This window comes from Zea mays, chromosome 1, assembly GCF_902167145.1.
Source record: "Zea mays cultivar B73 chromosome 1, Zm-B73-REFERENCE-NAM-5.0, whole genome shotgun sequence".
Lineage (NCBI taxonomy): Eukaryota > Viridiplantae > Streptophyta > Magnoliopsida > Poales > Poaceae > Zea > Zea mays.
Window position 1 is genome coordinate 174,730,344 of NC_050096.1, and position 17,672 is coordinate 174,748,015.

General features: G+C 49.6%; 1 protein-coding gene across 5 annotated transcripts; it reads right to left on the reverse strand.

Moving 5' to 3' along the window:
- Window positions 1–552: 552 nt before the first annotated feature.
- On the reverse strand, window positions 553–9,328 carry LOC100126542 (H+-translocating pyrophosphatase). 5 transcript variants are annotated; one of them, XM_020551002.2, is made up of 15 exons: window positions 8,917–9,328; window positions 7,940–8,244; window positions 6,571–6,774; window positions 6,171–6,322; window positions 5,911–6,058; window positions 5,697–5,829; window positions 5,365–5,537; window positions 4,834–4,954; window positions 4,383–4,570; window positions 2,374–2,811; window positions 1,939–2,103; window positions 1,703–1,858; window positions 1,510–1,621; window positions 1,218–1,437; window positions 553–1,011 (listed from the first exon to the last, which is right to left on the reverse strand). In XM_020551002.2, exons 2-15 carry the CDS (start codon window positions 8,027–8,029, stop codon window positions 912–914), a joined length of 2,400 nt encoding a protein of 799 aa, XP_020406591.1. In that variant the 5' UTR covers window positions 8,030–8,244; window positions 8,917–9,328; the 3' UTR covers window positions 553–911. The 5 variants fall into 5 exon arrangements, with proteins under 5 accessions (XP_020406591.1, XP_020406774.1, XP_020406097.1 ...); XM_020551185.2 differs by having other exon boundaries at window positions 9,009–9,240; XM_020550508.3 differs by having other exon boundaries at window positions 5,697–6,058; window positions 8,917–9,327.
- Between the last annotated feature and the right edge of the window lie 8,344 nt (window positions 9,329–17,672).

Sequence of the window (17,672 nt, forward strand, 5' to 3'; positions counted from 1 at the left end):
TTCAGATTTTCTGACAAGATTATCTTAGAGAAATATTGGCCTAAATTTTATGTCTCATCATTTTTTTCCATTGGATTTTTGAGATGATGATTATAGACATATTATTGTTCTTTAGCCTAGAGATCAATGAGAGAACAATGTCGTACCATGGTTCTACTCCTTATTTTTCCCACTAGATCACTAGATTTTGAGTTTACTTAGTACTAATTAGCCTACATAAATTCTTAAGTTTTTCCACAGATTTTTCTTAAAGAAATCAACAACATTATTGAAGGATGTTTATGCTGGTTTTCGATCAAGGAGTGTTAAGAAATAATCTACCCATGTCTCCTCTTAGGTTGGCCCCTTCAAGGCACCCCTTTGTACCTATATAAGCAAAGTATTCTATCAATAAAAAGAAAAGAACAGAGTTTTCAATCTTGTCATGTGTGTCTCGCTCTCGCTCACCACATTCTAAAAATAATGATAATAATCTGGAGCTAAGGCTGTCGTCTTTGATTCTGGACCTCATCAGCGTATGGGCATCAGGCACCATGAATGAACACAAACACATACATGTATGCATAGCAAACATTGTATAAGCAAAACATTCGGGGTCCACATCATAAAATCCATTGTGGGATGCAGCATACAAGTACGCTACCATAATGTTTCATCAATCAACAAGCGCAACTTTCAGGCCACTAATTCAGTAACAAAACACGGCATTTGCATCATCAGTATAATATCTACCGTGAGACATGGGTATAGATCGCCGCTTCTTTCTCTGGGTACAGCATGTCGTGACACAAACCGATTGGACCGTTACATCATCACATGCAGGTAACACACACACACACACACCTCATCTACCTGGTCGCATAGGTACATCTCCGCAGGGTTAATAGCAAGCTTGATGAGTGGTTGGTTAATCACAAGAATATCGGAGCCATGACCAGCGTGATTGTGGCGAGCATCTTGATAAGAACATGCAGCGACGGTCCAGCAGTGTCTTTGAATGGGTCTCCAACCCTGCAGCACAACAAATATATGGCTTTCGGATTGTACCAATCATCCAGAATCGCAAAATAAGCCACACGCCATGATCAGAACTATTTCGCTACAGGAAAAAAACATCTCTTTGCTCTGTCTTGGCCAACGAACAGTATAAACTCAACTCTAGATTCTAGCCCCAAAGTATAAAAGGTCACCAGGACACCAAAAGCTGAGAAACTTACGTGTCGCCAGTAACCGCAGCCTTGTGGGACTCGCTGCCCTTGCCACCAAGAGCGCCAGTCTCAATGTACTTCTTTGCATTATCCCAGGCGCCGCCAGCAGTGTTCAAGAAGAGTGCCATGAGAATCCCAGCGACCGTCGCAAACATCAGCATGGAGGCTACAACTTTAGCTCCAAGAAGAGGCTGACCAGTGTAGTGGCCCAAAATCCGGAAGACAACGCCTGCAAACCGCGTAAACCAAATTAGAAAAGCATCGAGTGCCAGTCACCACAGATATGACCTACAAGACTCACCAACGGCCATGGGTGATATAATTGCTAGAGCTCCAGGCTTTATCATTTCTCTCAAGGATGCAGATGCCACAATTGCAACACAGCGTCCATAATCCGGCTTCTCTTTGTAGTCCTGGATGATATTGTTACATGTTAGCATCTGCTTTTCCAAGCATAAAAGGACTGAAGAACTTCATGGTAATCATGTACTCACCATGATACCAGGCCTCTCAATAAATTGTCTCCTGACCTCTTTAACAACTTCCTGTGCAGTTTTGCCAACTGCTGAGCAAGCCCATGCACTGAACAGGAATATAAGCATCGAGCCTAATAAACCACCAACAAAAATCTCTGGGACTGCTATATCAACCTGCAACATTTGTGTAAGACCCCTGAATATGAGCACAAAAGTTCAGTATTCCACATGGCATAGTAACACATACTGCATACCTCCTTGAATGGCAATTGAGCAAAAGAAGCTACTTCATCCATATATGCACTAAACAGGAGGAAGGAAGCCAGAGCTGCTGACCCTATGGCAAATCCTTTCGTAGTAGCTTTAGTTGTGTTGCCCACAGCATCTAGAACATCTGTGATTTCCCTCACACTTTCAGGCTGCACCGGTACACAATCACAATGGATAATTAAACATAATACCTACTATTAGTGCCCAAATATAAACATGAGAGAAACGCTAAACCTGCTAAGCATTGCAGCCATTATGGGAAGAAAAACAGTATATAATGCTTTGAATTGTTCTTTTGTTTTGAACCATGAAACGCTTTGAGATCTTGTAATGGAAAGAGTATTAAATAATACAGGTTGTTTGCTACAACCTATAGGCTACAGCGGAGGTTTGAGCTATAAAAGAAACATGTGCCATACCTGCTGGCTCATCTCAACAATACCACCAGCGTTGTCAGCTATAGGACCAAACATGTCCATGGTGAGAACATACCCTGCAGTGCTAAGCATCCCCATTGTTGCTACAGCTGTCCCAAAAAGACCACCAGTTGGGTTGCCAGACTCGTCCACCAAGCCAGAGGTCTGCCCCAGCCAATATGCTGATATAATGGCAACACTTATCACTAGAACTGGTAGTGCTGTTGATTCCATTCCCAAGCTTACTCCAGCAATAATATTAGTTCCATGTCCTGTGGAACTCGAAAGAGCTAAAAGCCGGACTGGCTCGTGTTTATAATCCGTGTAATACTTCGAAATCCAAACAAAAGCATATGCTGTGACGATCCCCACCAAGCCACACAATGCAAAATTCAGCCATGCAGAAGGTGCTTGTTCCGTGTACAGAAGCCAACGAGTAGACTGAAAATTTAACACAAATCAATAACAAGAAATCAACTTCTGGGGAGAAAGGTATGATTTTACTTTGTATAAGGGAAGACACAAGACATCACAAACACATACTGTGCTCAGTGTGAGTATTATCATAAAAACCTCAAGAAAACTCAACTACAGATCTATAGCAAACTTTGACAAGGGTTCATGGTTTTCAATATGTTTCTGTTATCTATTTTAAATATCATTGTATTACATCCTTCGGCTACAGATTATAAGTAACTGTCAGATCAAGACAAGGTTATTGTTATGACCGGCACTCAGTATCGCCACCATATGGCTGGCGCAGCAGATGGGTCGGGCGCAGCTAGGGCTGGCGCAGCAGATGGATCAGGCGCCCAGCAGTAGATGGATAAGCGTCAGTCGTAGTCTTGGATAGAGTTTATTTAGATGGATGGGAGCAAGCTGAGTTTGTTTAGAAAGATAAGGAGAGTTTGTTTAGAAAGATAAGGAGTCAGTTTAGATAAGGACGGCTGCTATCTCAGCCTATAAATGTACCCTTCGATCAATGAAAGATCAAGCAAGCATTCACCTTGCTCAGCTTCCCCTCCATTGTCGACTACTGTTCACCCGGCGGGTACTGTTCACACGTGAACAGTACGACACCGCCCTCCATCCGCTGCCCTAACCCTAGGAAGACGGCACCCAAACGCTGTGGCCCTAATCCCCGACCTTTCCCTCACCATTCATACCACCTCAGGAGCCGCAGTTCCAACAGTCTGGTATCGGTGATGTCAGGTTCCGAAGAAGTGCCACCGGGATCAACTACACCCACCACTGCCGTTGTCAACACATCTGTCGCAGCAACATCCGCTGTTGTCTCCCAGGCTGATTTCATGCCGTTCCAGCAGATGATGCTACACTAGTTTGCTGCCCTCACCACCGCCATGGACCGCATGTCCAGCAGGTCGCCAACACCACCGCCGCCACCAGCACCCACCGTCATCAGGACTACTTCTTTTCCATATGGCATGCCAAGCTATGGCGGCATACCTACCCTTCCGACGCACACGGCGCCACCCATACCATCACCACCAATCACCACCACAGCCGCTCCACTCCCATCAACCTCCACCAAACTTCCATCGCCAACCTCCGCCTTGCTACCGCCCACATCAACCACACCCATACCCATCCACCAGATACCCTTCCCACACTCCCCATCACCAATCCCATCCCCGACCTTTCCCTCACCATTCATACCACCTCAGGAGCCACAGTTCCAACAGTTATATTCTCCCTGTTCGGACAATTACTGGCCTCTTTCTTCCAAGAGCATCTAATAATAATAATTGATGTTTCAACGACTCAATAAAAATGGTGCCTTTATTTAACATGCTAATGACATGAAAGATACCCAACAAACTATGTTGTAGACCAGTTTTGCATATTGCAACTATGAAGTGATTTATATGCCCAGACATTAGGAACAAATGCAGTAATATCATACAATCAATGTATAATACTATAAATGTTATTGCAAGCAGTAAAGTAACATAATCAAACAACATATTGTATTTACAAATAACAAGACTCACCGCCCCAAACGTAAGAACAGCAAGCATAATAGTAACAGAGTAGCCTTTTTGCATAATTGCCATGGGATCTTCGATAGGAGAAATGAGTCCAGAGTCACGTGTTCCTCTGATTGAGAGAATTCCAACTGATGACACCACCAAATCAAATGAATGGACGACAAGAGGAAACAAAATAAAGCCAGAGGGATCTGCAATAATAAGCAAAGCTGATTATGAGACAGAAAAAAGCGATTGCAGAGGTGCAGTATGTGTACCATTGTACCAAAAACACGACAATTCTTAATTTTAGTAAAAACCCAGTACCGACATGCATAGTTCATCCAAAGATTAATTTTTGTATCTAAATAGATTAAGAACTTATGATACCAAGAATATCAGCAGCCACTTGCAAGCTGTGGCCAGTATTCTTATTGAAAAATAATATATTAGAGGGTAAACAAAAGAGACTTGCCTTCAATTTTACAGCGTTGTGCCATAGTTCCTCCAAGTATCATTGCACTGATAATTTCTGCTGCTATGCTCTCAAAAAGATCAGCGCCTCGGGCAGCACAATCTCCAACATTGTCACCAACCTGAGTAGTTTTCCTTTGTTATACAAGAATATATCGTAGCAAAAGATGAACTACATGATAACAAGAACAAGGCAAGTAGAGTTGTAGAGCAAAGCAAATCGTGTATTGAATATTGCAGCACAGACAAGCAACATTCAGCCCATGAGAATGTTTATGATTGAAAATTCTACCAAACCTTACGCAACAAGGCAACTCTAGCACATATAGTAGCATAGTACACAATCATTCACTGAGTTTCAAAACAGAAGCAAGCTGTTAACATCAATTTATCCCTGCTGAAGTTTGAGAAGCACATCAATATTGATTTTCATCACTAATTCCAGGTATATTTGAACATAATTGAGAAGTTTTTCAATGAAAAAATAAAAAAAAGAAATGGCATTCCAAGTTTTACTTGAGAACATCAATACCAAGTCAGCAATGACAGCTGGGTTACGAGGATCATCTTCGGGTATTCCCTGCTCAACTTTTCCGACCAGATCAGCTCCAACATCAGCAGCTTTGGTGTATATTCCACCACCCAACTGAGCAAAAAGGGCAACAAAAGAGGCACCAAAACCATATCCCACAAGGAGAAGAGGCACTACACAAAAACCATATGAATCGACAACAGAATATTATTCATTTCACTTAACAAAATGGTATTGCAATCTACAATTACAAGAAAATAAGTGGATAATTCATGGACAAGTTGGATTCTAATCTAGTGTGTTTTCAGGTGTACTGTGTACAAGAAACTTACAGTCAGTAACCTTCATTGACCCAGGTGAATCTACTCCAAGCCAAACATAAAATGTTGAGTACAATATTGCCACGCCAAATACAGCCATGCAAACAACTACGATGGCTGAGAAACCACCAGCACGGACAGCAATCTGTTTTGAGAAAACAGACATGATTTGAAATTCTATTGTAGAAGGGCAAATGCCAAGTGCGTCCAGGAACGAAATCCAAACCTGCAATGCTTCCCTTGCAGAGCGCCGAGCAGCACTTGAAACTCGTACATTTGCACGCACAGACACCCACATTCCAACAAAGCCAGCTATTCCAGAACATAATGCTCCAAGAAGAAAAGAAGCAACTGTAATATAGGCTAGTGTTGCCCTGTGTAGTCATTATATTCATGAGATGTCAACATGGCAAGTTGGCAACAACTAATAAACATATATATATATATAAGTACAAATAAGGTTACAGATCATGGCAGAAAAAACACCTTCCCAAGCCAGACGCCTCCTGCTGTGGGGTAGTAGTGCGAAAGAGATAAATGCCAAGGATGACAAAGGCCAGAATAAATGCCATTTTAGAAATAGTTCCATATTGTGTCTTAAAAAACCCTTCAGCACCATCTCTTATGGCATCAGATATCTGAACAAGAGAAGGCACAAAACCAAATCACGCTAGAACACTACTCTGGTAGGTCAAAACCCCAATGAAATACTAGCACAATTTAGAGACAAGCAATTGAAGCAGAATATGCATAGCAAGACAGCAACATTAGCATACAGAGCTTTCTAAACACAGAAACGGCATGTGACAAGAAGTGAAGCATTGAAGATGCAGAACATGAATGCATATCACATTATCACTGATCTGAATTGAAACAGTTTTTATACCTCAGACATTTCTGGTGGTCCTTCGTCCTTAGCAAGAACCCACTTTGTAAGGTAGAGAGAGAAGAATAGACTGAGAGTACATATACAGAACACAAAGACCACAATTGGTGATGTACTGGCTCCCACATATAGCACACCACTGAATACCAAAAGAGAAAGAATAATCAAGGCACGGGGATTTATCCTCATCAACAAACGTAAGGCCTGTAGCAACAAAAACAAACAAAATAAGAAACAAACATAAAATATCTGACAGTTGCTCATAACATGTTAAAAAATGTATGCCAATCAATCAGCAGAAATTTGAACTTCAAGATTTTTTTCATTTATCAAATTTTGTGACATGGAATATAGAGTGTTAAAGTAGCCACTGCCCAGTTCTTTTAGCTGAATGATCATTTTTGGAATATAAGAAAATGAGGATAACTTTTTAACCTACCTGACTTGTGACTAAAAAAAATTATTTAATAGGTATGACCAAAATCTAAAAGACTTTGTTGCCAGTGTTGATGAGCAAAAAAAAAGACAGACCCAGTGTTGGCGGCCCCATAAGTGGAGTCTGTACCCCTGAATTTTTGCAGAGGCTGCATCGAACCTAGGACAACAATAACTTTATTTGGCTACTTCTCTATCTCTACTATATAAAAGCACTAGTTTCCACGGTTCCACGATCGTCGTGTGTCATCCTTCCCCTTCTCGCTTTATGCAAAAATAAGATAAATCCCTACTATATAAAGCACCAGTTTCCACGATTCCACGGTCGTCGTGTGTCATCCTTCCCCTTCTCGCTTTATGCAAAAAAAGATAAAATTGTGCAGAAGTGGGGGGTTCGAACCTTGGTTGTTGGCTCCATATTTACACCCACCTAACCAACAGAACACACATATTTTTGTGTTTTATTAAAACAAAATCTACCCATGTGTTATATGAAAACCGTAGTAATGCACGGACATCTAACTGGTTATGTATAAATTCTTAAGTATAAATATATAGATAAAACAAAGAAAGATGGAAAATAAATGTATAATATCCAGTGTGCTGAATTGTTCTTTAGTGTACACGTTGATCTGTCAATAGGCATATCCAATTGGACTAATGGTAAAAGATAAATGAATGAACAGTGTGTATATTTCTTTCCCACCTAAAATAAGTAGTGTCGATATATATCAGCAAAAACAGGGACACTTCACACAGCTATGTTTTAGGACAAATTCCATGTACTTGCACATACTAACACACAAGAAAGAAATACATACACAAAGTGAGCGCATGGAATATGAAGTGAAGCTAAATTGGTCCTTTTCAAAGTAGTCAGAAAGGTCAGTTATGTATTTTTCGAAGGTGGAGAAAGATTAGCGAAAGCCCGTACCAGCGGGATAGATGACTTGCTTCGTACTGTTGAAAAAGTCCTTGGTCTTTCTTGATACGACCTTCCATTTTCCATGTCCTCTTCCATCATGATGGAATATGAGTTTGCCCTCCTCGTTACTGGAAAAGGAACGAACTCCCCACCTTGGGGTAGGTCGCTCCCTGAGACCTGGCGCTGAATTGTGGATAGTCTATGTCAGACCACCTCTCAAAAATAGTAAGCCCTAAAAGTTAAACACATCCAGATTTTTTCCAGCCTCAGCGACCAAATTCTCTTTGATTGAAAGGGTCCTTTTGCCGTCAAGCCTACAAGATGACATTACCATGAAGCTAGGTATAGTGAAATGTTCTAATGTTCTAAAGAAGTACGATAAACAGGCACAAGGTACAATTATCGCCAAAAACATGAACTCTGGTTAGAATAAAATAAATTACAGCAGCAGGTTACCCAGACACCTTCTATAATAAGGACAATTCGAAAGTATAATCTTCATTTGACACACCTGCAATCTATGTAGCACAGGTACAGATACACTCATACAAGGGTATGTCATTTCCCAAAAATAGTCAATATGCAGATATGTTTCAGTATTTTTTTAAACAATATTGAATAAGTCACGTTATTAAAATTGTGACAATGGCAGTAGCAGCCTAGCTGGAAGACTTAGCTGGGTGGAGATTAACAAATAACCGGTAACTTCTCTGAGAGTTTACACAGTTAAACTTAAACATCCAGCAGAAATGTTGCCATAACATCATTTCTGCTACCAGGACTAGTGTCAGGTGAGGAGTAATTTTCGGGCAAGTAGCGATTCTAAGTTCAGAACCAAGTGCTGTAAAAAATATAAAACATCCTCTGTTTGTAACCACTGGAATAGAGAAACAACAGCAGACCGAGATAGTTCAATGTCTAGACTCTACTCTAGAGCGAGACACGCCTGGCGTAACTACGGGGGAGGGAGCAGGGCGGGTTCTCACCACTTGATTTCACGACGCCGGCAGGTGCCGCGGGCACGGGGATAGATCTGGGAGGAGGATGAAGAGGGGGAGGAGGAGGCGGCGGCACCTACGGGAGCAACCGCGGCCACGGGCGCCGGAGTGGATCACAGGAGAGGGGGCTGCCCCGCCGCTGGCGTCCGCGAGGATGAGCGCGGCTGCTTGCTGGCAAGGCAGCAACGAAGCAGGCCGCGGATCTGCGAGGCCAGGGGGACTGCGGGGAGCCGGGAGGTTCTCCGACACACAAACAAACAGAAACGAAAGCAGGCAGAGGCAGTTGCGATGAAGAGGACACAGACGTGGAGTGGAGTCTCCCCGGCCCGCGTTAGGATCACATTCCGAGTAGTGCACAGCCCACTAAGCCCAACAAATATCTCCCTCTTTTCCTTGTCCAGGAAAATAAAATTTCCTTTTGCCTCCTAGTCTATCGCCAAAATCTTGCTTTTCTATCAAACATTTTGTCGGGGACCATAATTAGAGGTACCCTTAAGGCTCCTAATTCTCAGCTGGTAACCCCCATCAGCATAAAGCTGCAAAGGCCTGATGGGTGCGATTAAGTCAGGGATCGATCCATTCAAAGGACGCGATCACGCCTCGCCCGAGCCTAGCCTCGGACAAGGGCAGCCGACCCCGGAGGATCTCCGCCTCGCCCGAGGCCCCCCTCCAGCGGCTAACGTATTTCCGGCTCGCCCGAGGCCCTGTCTTCGCCAAGAAGCAACCCTGACCAAATCGTCGCGCCGACCGACCAAATCGCAGGAGCATTTAATGCAAAGGCAGCCTGACGCCTTTATCCTGACGCGCGCTCTTCAGCCGACAGAGCCGAAGTGACCGCCGTCACTTCGCCGCTCCAATGACCGGCCTGACAGAAAGACAGCGTCGCCTGCGCCGCTCCGACTGCGGTGCCACTTGACAGAGTGAGGCTGACAGGCAGTCAGGCCCGGCCGCAGGCACCATAGGGAGCTCCGCTCCGCCCGACCCAGGGCTCGGACTCGGGCTAAGTCCCGGAAGACGGCGAACTCCGCTCCGCCCGACCCAGGGCTTGGACTCGGGCTAGTCCCGGAAGACAGCGAACTCCGCTCCGCCCGACCCAGGGCTCGGACTTGGGCTCAGCCCCAGAAGACGACGAACTCCACTTCGCCCGACCCAGGGCTCGGACTTGGGCTCAGCCCCAGAAGACGACGAACTCCGCTTCGCCCGACCCCAGGGCTCGGACTCCGCCCTGGCCTCAGCCAACGGTCTCCGTCTCGCCCGACCTAGGGGCTCGGACTCGACCTCGGCCACGGAAGACGGACTCGACCTCGGCTTCGGAGGAGCTTCCACATCGCCCAACCTAGGGCGCAGACCTGCCACGTCAACAGGAGGCGCCATCATCACCCTGCCCCAAGCTGACTCGGGCCACGGGGAACAAGACCGGCGTCCCATCTGGCTCGCTCCGCCAGATAGGCAATGATGGCGCCCTGCATACTCTGTGACGACGGCGGCTCTCAGCCCCCTTACGGAAGCAAGAGGACGTCAGCAAGGACTCAACAGCTCCGACAGCTGTCCCTCCGCCAGGCTCCAGCGCTCCTCCGACGGCCATGACATCACACCAGCTGGGTGCCAAAATCTCTCCGGCTGCCACAACGGCATGTACTTAGGGCGCTAGCTCTCCTCCGCTAGACACGTAGCACTCCGCTACAGCCCCATTGTACACCTGGATCCTCTCCTTACGCCTATAAAAGGAAGGACCAGGACCCTCTTAGAGAGGGTTGGCCGCGCGGGGACGAGGACGAGACAGGCGCTCGCGTGAGGCCGCTCGCTCCCTCTCCCGTGTGGACGCTTGTAACCCCCTACTGCAAGCGCACCCGACCTGGGCGCGGGACGAACACGAAGGCCGCGGGATTCCCACCTCTCTCACGCCCATCTCCGGCCACCTCACTTCCCCCCTTCGCGCTCGGCCTCGCGCCGACCCATCTGGGCTGGGGCACGCGGCGACATTTCACTCGTCGGCTTAGGGACCCCCCGGTCTCGAAACGCCGACAGTTGGCGCGTCAGGTAGGGGCCTGCTGCGTGTTGACGAACAGCTTCCCGTCAAGCTCCAGATGGGCAGTCTCCAGCAACCTCTCCGACCCGGGACGGTGCTCCGTTTTGGGAGCCTTGAGTTCATGTCCCTCGACGGCGGCTACGACATGATACTCCTTCCACCGCCGGACGACAGCGACAATGGCGGCCGACAGCCCGCCCGCCGGCGGTGGAATCGACGATGTCTTCCCCGTGTGGTGGAAGAACAACATTCGAGCTTGCCCCGTCCTCTCCCCCGCCAACGGAGGAGGAGGCGGGGCAACCAAGGCCAAGCGGGAGGCAGCGCCTCATCGACTGTCGAGCGAGTCGACGGCCCCAGCGCCCCAACGGGGGGCGCGTCGGGCATCGACCTCGCGTTTGAGACGAAGGCGAGCGCCGTTTCCCCGCGACACGCCAACTCCGAGCAAACGGACGACGGCGGCACACTCGTGAAAGGCTTGCTGGACGTCACCCTCGTACCTGAGACGACGGTGCAGTCAGTCCCCGACGTGACTTCATCACCGCCCGTCGACCAAGAGATATCGACCGATTCCCATCTCGCGCCTTTCGAATTCAGCCTCGACCCGCCAAGCGGCCTCGCTTTGGCGGATGCTCTCGTAGAGGCGAGTTCGAACCCTCTGGGGTTTCGTATGCGGTCACCTTGGGACCGGCTGACGGACGTCTCGACCTACGGGCCCTCTGGATCCGAGGAAGACGCCGAGCCCAGCTTCTGTTGGGATTTCTCCGGACTTGGCAACCCCAGTGCCATGCGGGACTTCATGACCGCATGCGACTACTGCCTTTCCGACTGTTCCGACGGTAGCCGTAGCCTCGGCGACGAGGACTGCGGCCCAAGCCGCGAATGTTTCCACGTCGATCTAGGGGGTCCCTCCGAAGGCAACCATCTCGGCATGCCGGAGGACGGTGACCTCCCTAGGCCGGTGCCTCGCGTTGACATCCCACGGGAGCTAGCTGTGGTCCTCGTTCAGGCGGGTGGCCATGACCCATAGCTCGAGCAAATCCGCGGGGTGCAGGCCAGGCTCGACGAGGGAGCAGGAGCGCTTGAGCCGATCCGCCGGGACGTCGGACAGGAATGGGCGGGCCAGCCTCCGGCCGGAGAAATACGTCATCTACCCCAGGGCTTCCAGCACCGCATCACCGACGACGTCAGGGTCAGGCCGCCACCCGCATCCAGCGGGGTTGGCCAGAACCTGGCTGCAGCAGCAATGCTCCTCTGCGCGATGCCGGAGCCATCAACCACCGAGGGGCGGTGGATCCAGGGAGAGCTCAAGAATCTCCTGGAAGGCACCGCGGCCCGACGGGCCGAGAGCTCCGCCTCCCGAAGGCAGTGGTACCCCTCGGAACCTCATGCCGCGACTTCCCGATTCATGCGGGAAGCCTCGGTCTACACCGGGCGCACGCGCAACACAGCGCCTGCGGCCCCGGGTCGCCTCGGCAATGAGCACCATCACCGCGACCGTTGGGCCCACCTCGACGAGAGGGTGCGCCGAGGCTACCACCCCAGGCGTGGGGGACGCTACGACAGTGGGGAGGATCAGAGTCCCTCGCCCGAACCACCCGGTCCACAGGCCTTCAGCCGGGCCATACGACGGGCGCCGTTCCCGACCCGGTTCCGACCCCCGACTACTATCACAAAGTACTCGGGGGAGATGAGACCGGAACTGTGGCTCGCGGACTACCGTCTGGCCTGCCAACTGGGTGGAACGGACGATGACAACCTCATCATCCGCAACCTCCCCCTGTTTCTCTCCGACACCGCCCGCGCCTGGTTGGAGCACCTGCCTCCGGGGCTGATCTCCAACTGGGACGACCTAGTCCAAGCTTTCGCCGGCAATTTCCAGGGCATGTACGTGCGCCCCGGGAATTCCTGGGACCTCCGAAGCTGCCGACAGCAGCCGGGAGAGTCTCTCCGAGATTACATCCGGCGATTCTCGAAGCAGCGCACCGAGCTGCCCAACATCACCGACTCGGATGTCATCGGCGCGTTCCTCGCTGGCACCACCTGCCGCGACCTGGTGAGCAAGCTGGGTCGCAAGACCCCCACCAGGGCGAGCGAGCTGATGGACATCGCCACCAAGTTCGCCTCCGGCCAGGAGACGGTCGAGGCTATCTTCCGGAAGGACAAGCAGCCCCAGGGCCGCCCATCGGAAGATGCCCCCGAGGCGTCAACTCAGCGCGGCGCCAAGAAGAAGGGCAAGAAGAAGTCGCAAGCGAAACGCGACGCCGCCGACGCGGACCTTGTCGCCGCCGCCGAGTACAAGAACCCTCGGAAACCCCCCGGAGGTGCCAACCTCTTCGACAAGATGCTCAAGGAGCCGTGCCCCTATCACCAGGGGCCTGTCAAGCACACCCTTGAGGAGTGCGTCATGCTTCGGCGCCACTTCCACAGGGCCGGGCCACCCGCGGAGGGTGGCAGGGCCCGCGACGACGACAAGAAGGAAGATCACCAGGCAGAAGAGTTCCCCGAGGTCTGCGACTGCTTCATGATCTACGGTGGGCAAGCGGCAAACGCCTCGTTTCGGCACCGCAAGCAAGAGCGCCGGGAGGTCTGTTCGGTGAAGGTGGCGGCGCCAGTCTACCTAGACTGGTCCGACAAGCCCATCACCTTCGACCAAGCCGACCACCCCGACCATGTGCCGAGCCCGGGGAAATACCCGCTCGTCGTCGACCCTATCATCGGCGACGTCAGGCTCACCAAGGTCCTCACGGACGAAGGCAGCAACCTCAACATCATCTACGCCGAGACCCTCGGGCTCCTGCGTGTCGATCTGTCCTTGGTCCGGGCAGGCGCTGCGCCTTTCCATGGGATCGTCCCCGGGAAGCGCGTCCAGCCCCTCGGACAACTCGACCTTCCCGTCTGCTTCGGAACACCCTCCAACTTCCGAAGGGAGACCCTGACATTCGAGGTGGTCGGGTTCCGAGGAAACTACCACGCGGTACTGGGAAGGCCATGCTACGCGAAGTTCATGGCCGTCCCCAACTACACCTACCTGAAGCTCAGGATGTCAGGCCCCAACGGGGTCATCACCGTCGGCCCCACGTACAAACACGCGTTTGAATGCGACGTGGAGTGCGTGGAGTACGCCGAGGCCCTCACCGAGTCCGAGGCCCTCATCGCCGACCTGGAGAGCCTCTCTAAGGAGGTGCCAGACGTAAAGCGTCATGCCGGCAACTTCGAGCCCGCGGAGACGGTTAAGTCCGTCCCCCTCGACCCCAGCGGTGATGCCTCCAAGCAGATCCGGATCGGCTCCGAGCTTGGTCCCAAATAGGAAGCAGTGCTCGTCGACTTCCTCCGCGCGAACGCCGACGTATTCGCGTGGAGTCCCTCGGACATGCCCGGCATACCGAGGGATGTCGCCGACCACTCGCTGGACATCCGAGCCGGAGCCCGACCCGTCAAGCAGCCTCTGCGCCGATTCGACGAAGAAAAGCGTAGAGCCATAGGCGAGGAGATCCACAAGCTAATGGCGGCAGGGTTCATCAAAGAGGTATTCCATCCCGAATGGCTTGCCAACCCTGTGCTTGTGAGAAAGAAAGGAGGGAAATGGCGGATGTGTGTAGACTACACTAGTCTAAACAAAGCATGTCCGAAGGTTCCCTACCCTCTGCCTCGCATCGATCAAATCGTGGATTCCACTGCTAGGTGCGAAACCCTGTCTTTCCTCGATGCCTACTCAGGGTATCACCAAATCAGGATGAAGGAGTCCGACCAGCTCGCGACTTCTTTCATCATGCCCTTCGGCATGTACTGCTATGTCACCATGCCGTTCGGCTTGAGGAATGTCGGTGCGACGTACCAGCGGTGCATGAACCACGTGTTCGGCCAACACATTGGCCGGACGATCGAGGCCTACGTCGATGACATCGTAGTCAAGACGAGGAAAGCCTCCGACCTCCTTTCCGACCTTGAAGTGACATTCCGATATCTCAAGGCAAAAGGCGTCAAGCTCAATCCCGAAAAGTTTGTCTTCGGGGTGCCCCAAGGCATGCTCTTGGGGTTTATCGTCTCCGAGCGAGGCATCGAAGCCAACCCGGAGAAGATCGCAGCCATCACCAGCATGGGGCCCATCAAGGACTTGAAAGGCGTACAGAGTGTAACACCCCAGGTGTTACCATGGCTAGAACCCACCTTGATACTAAAGGCTATGAGCACCTGTGGAAGAACTTAAGGAGCAAAAGCATGAGGGCCTTGGAAAGCTAGATGTTAACCAAGGATTGTGAGTGACCAAAAGCATTACCCTAATCCTTGCACACTTACTACCTTGGATAAGAGGGGAGAAGAACCCTAGACCTCTCTTAAACCCTATCTCCCAAAACCCTTGTTGAGAGGGAAAAGAGAGTGAACAAGTGTGCAAAGCATGAGTAACATTTACCCAAACCTTAAGTAACCTTATAACCAGCAATTAGGGGAGGGAAATATTGCAAACAGACCCCTGGAGAAACCCTAAATCAAATCTCCAAGTGGAGAGAGAGCTAGAGCTCTCTATTTCTCTCTAAGTCCAATTTTTAACCCTAATTTAAAGATCAACCGTGTTCACTTTGAAGATGGCACCAAAACCACTTAGGTTCTATACCAAAAGTGTGGCATACCACCTAAGGCACCCCCTAGAAAAAGTAGAGACCGAGCCCTTGACGTTTGACGGGTCTTGGCATCAGTTTTGTCGCGATGTGGGCAGTGAGACAAGCCAGATTTGGCGCCCGTCTATCTCCTGATCTAGGGTGTATCCTCCATTGGAACTCACACATGAGAGATAGCCCTAGGTGCCAGGAAGAGGTATGCGCCGGATTCATGGCAAGATTCGCACGTTTGCGATCTCTGCAGACGTTTGAACAATGGAAGAAACACACCTCCACGTGTTCGACGCTTTCTGCCCGCGCCAGAGCACGCCCGCGCGCGCCCCCGCATGCCCAGCGCCGCGCCCGAGCCAAGCCAGCGCCATGGCCCGCGCTCGCGCCTATAAAGCCCTCCCAGGCTTCGACTGCACTCTTCCGCGCACCCTCAAACCTCACCGGAGTTTAGCTCGCCGCCGTTTGCCCGTGCGCAGCGTGTCCGCGGCCGCCCAATCCCTCTGCCACCGTAGACCGGCCAGTAGAGCCATTCCCAACCCCGTCCAGCCCTCGGAGAAGACTGTGCACACCTCCGTGAAGCTCCCCGAGCGAGGAATCGGAGTTTGCTTCGCCGGAGAGGCCGGTCCACGCTCGCCGGAGCTCTCAACCCCGCCGGAGTACATGGACCGGGTAATCCACTCAACCATCCTTCGATTCCTTGTGCACACGGTCACTACGTTACCCCGTGAAGCTCACCGTGCCCTTGGATTGAACCAGCTCGCTGTGGTTTGGCCGGTACACTCGCCGCCGACGAGAACACCCGCCTGCGCGCGTGGACCGAGCGATTCCGGCCATCCCCGACGTCAAGCCGTACCTCGACGTGACCGCCAGAGCCTCCCCGAGCCAACCCCACCCTTCGCCGGACCTCCCTCGCCACCGGTAAGCCGCGCCACCCTTTTCTTTCCCGCGGTTACTGTTTACATTGGGGGAAGGACTGCGGGTGAGAGGGAGAGAAGGTCAGGGGGTTTTGTGAAATGTCAGAGACACAAGGGAATAGTGGCGCAAGGGTAGAATTGCGAAGGTTGATTTAGTTTAAACCCAGGGACCTCGGTGTAAACTGTTTTTCCAGAAAACCTTTATTAAGTCTGTTTTTAATTTGAACAGAAACTCTAAAAACTCATAACTTCAGTTTAGTTCATCCAAATTTGGTCAAACCAATTTTGCCAGACTTTAATTAATGTAACCTACTTAAGAAAAATATAAAACCCCTTGGTACTATAGAAAACTTTAAAGTTCTGATTTAATGATAGTTTTAGCCAAAAGCTCAATAATAGAAAGAAAAATAGTTGTGCTAATTGACTAGGGTTAGAAAAATTTGGAGAAGTTTCTATCTACCTACTGACCTGCTTAAAAATGTTAAACCTCTCTGTCCACCCCAATAAGTTAGTCTTTACCCCTTATTTTGCAATATGCTTAGGATTAAGAAAAATAGAAAAGGGGGTATAAATAATGAACCAGAGAGCACCTCTATTTTTGTTGGGATACTTATTCAATATAGTTCACTGGAAAAATCTATCATACCCTGGTTTAGTATAAAATAAGTAGGATACCTTTTATTTTAATAAAATAAGGATAACTTAGAAAAACCCTACAAAAATAACCCCAAGGCAAAAACACCCCCACCCTTGGGATAACTAATGTTTTATTAATGAAAACTTAGGAAAAATATGAAATCTGCTGTTTGACATTTTTCAAATAATAATGTAGTAGAAAGTGCCTTTTTGACATTGAACTTAAGAAAATCATAACTAAATAACCACCCCTTAGTTTTCTGTGATTTTTAGCACAGAAGCCTATTATTACTATTAAATGCCAGCAAAAATAACCTTTAGGACAGAACCCACCCCTAACTAAGAGATGCAGTGTAAAGTGGCCCTTTTTGCATAACTCTTGTTATTTTTGTTTAAAGCCTAGCCCTGGTACTTTAAGCCTCAAATTCTTAAAACAGGCTAGAATAGCAAATGGCAACCCACTGTACTTTTTACAGAATTTTTGAAAAATATTAAACCCCTGTCATAGTTCAAACCTACCCTAGAAACCATAAGTAGAAAATAAAAGAAAGGGAAAAG

Excerpts from the sequence above, each read along its gene's own strand:
- LOC100126542 (XM_020550508.3), bottom strand. The coding sequence starts at position 8,029 with ATGATGGAAGAGGACATGGAAAATGGAAGGTCGTATCAAGAAAGACCA. Across the intron at positions 6,775-7,939 it reads GCAAGTCATCTATCCCGCTG|GCCTTACGTTTGTTGATGAG; the intron begins GTACGGGCTTTC and ends TTGTTGCTACAG. Across the intron at positions 1,859-1,938 it reads CTCAATTGCCATTCAAGGAG|GTTGATATAGCAGTCCCAGA; the intron begins GTATGCAGTATG and ends CAAATGTTGCAG.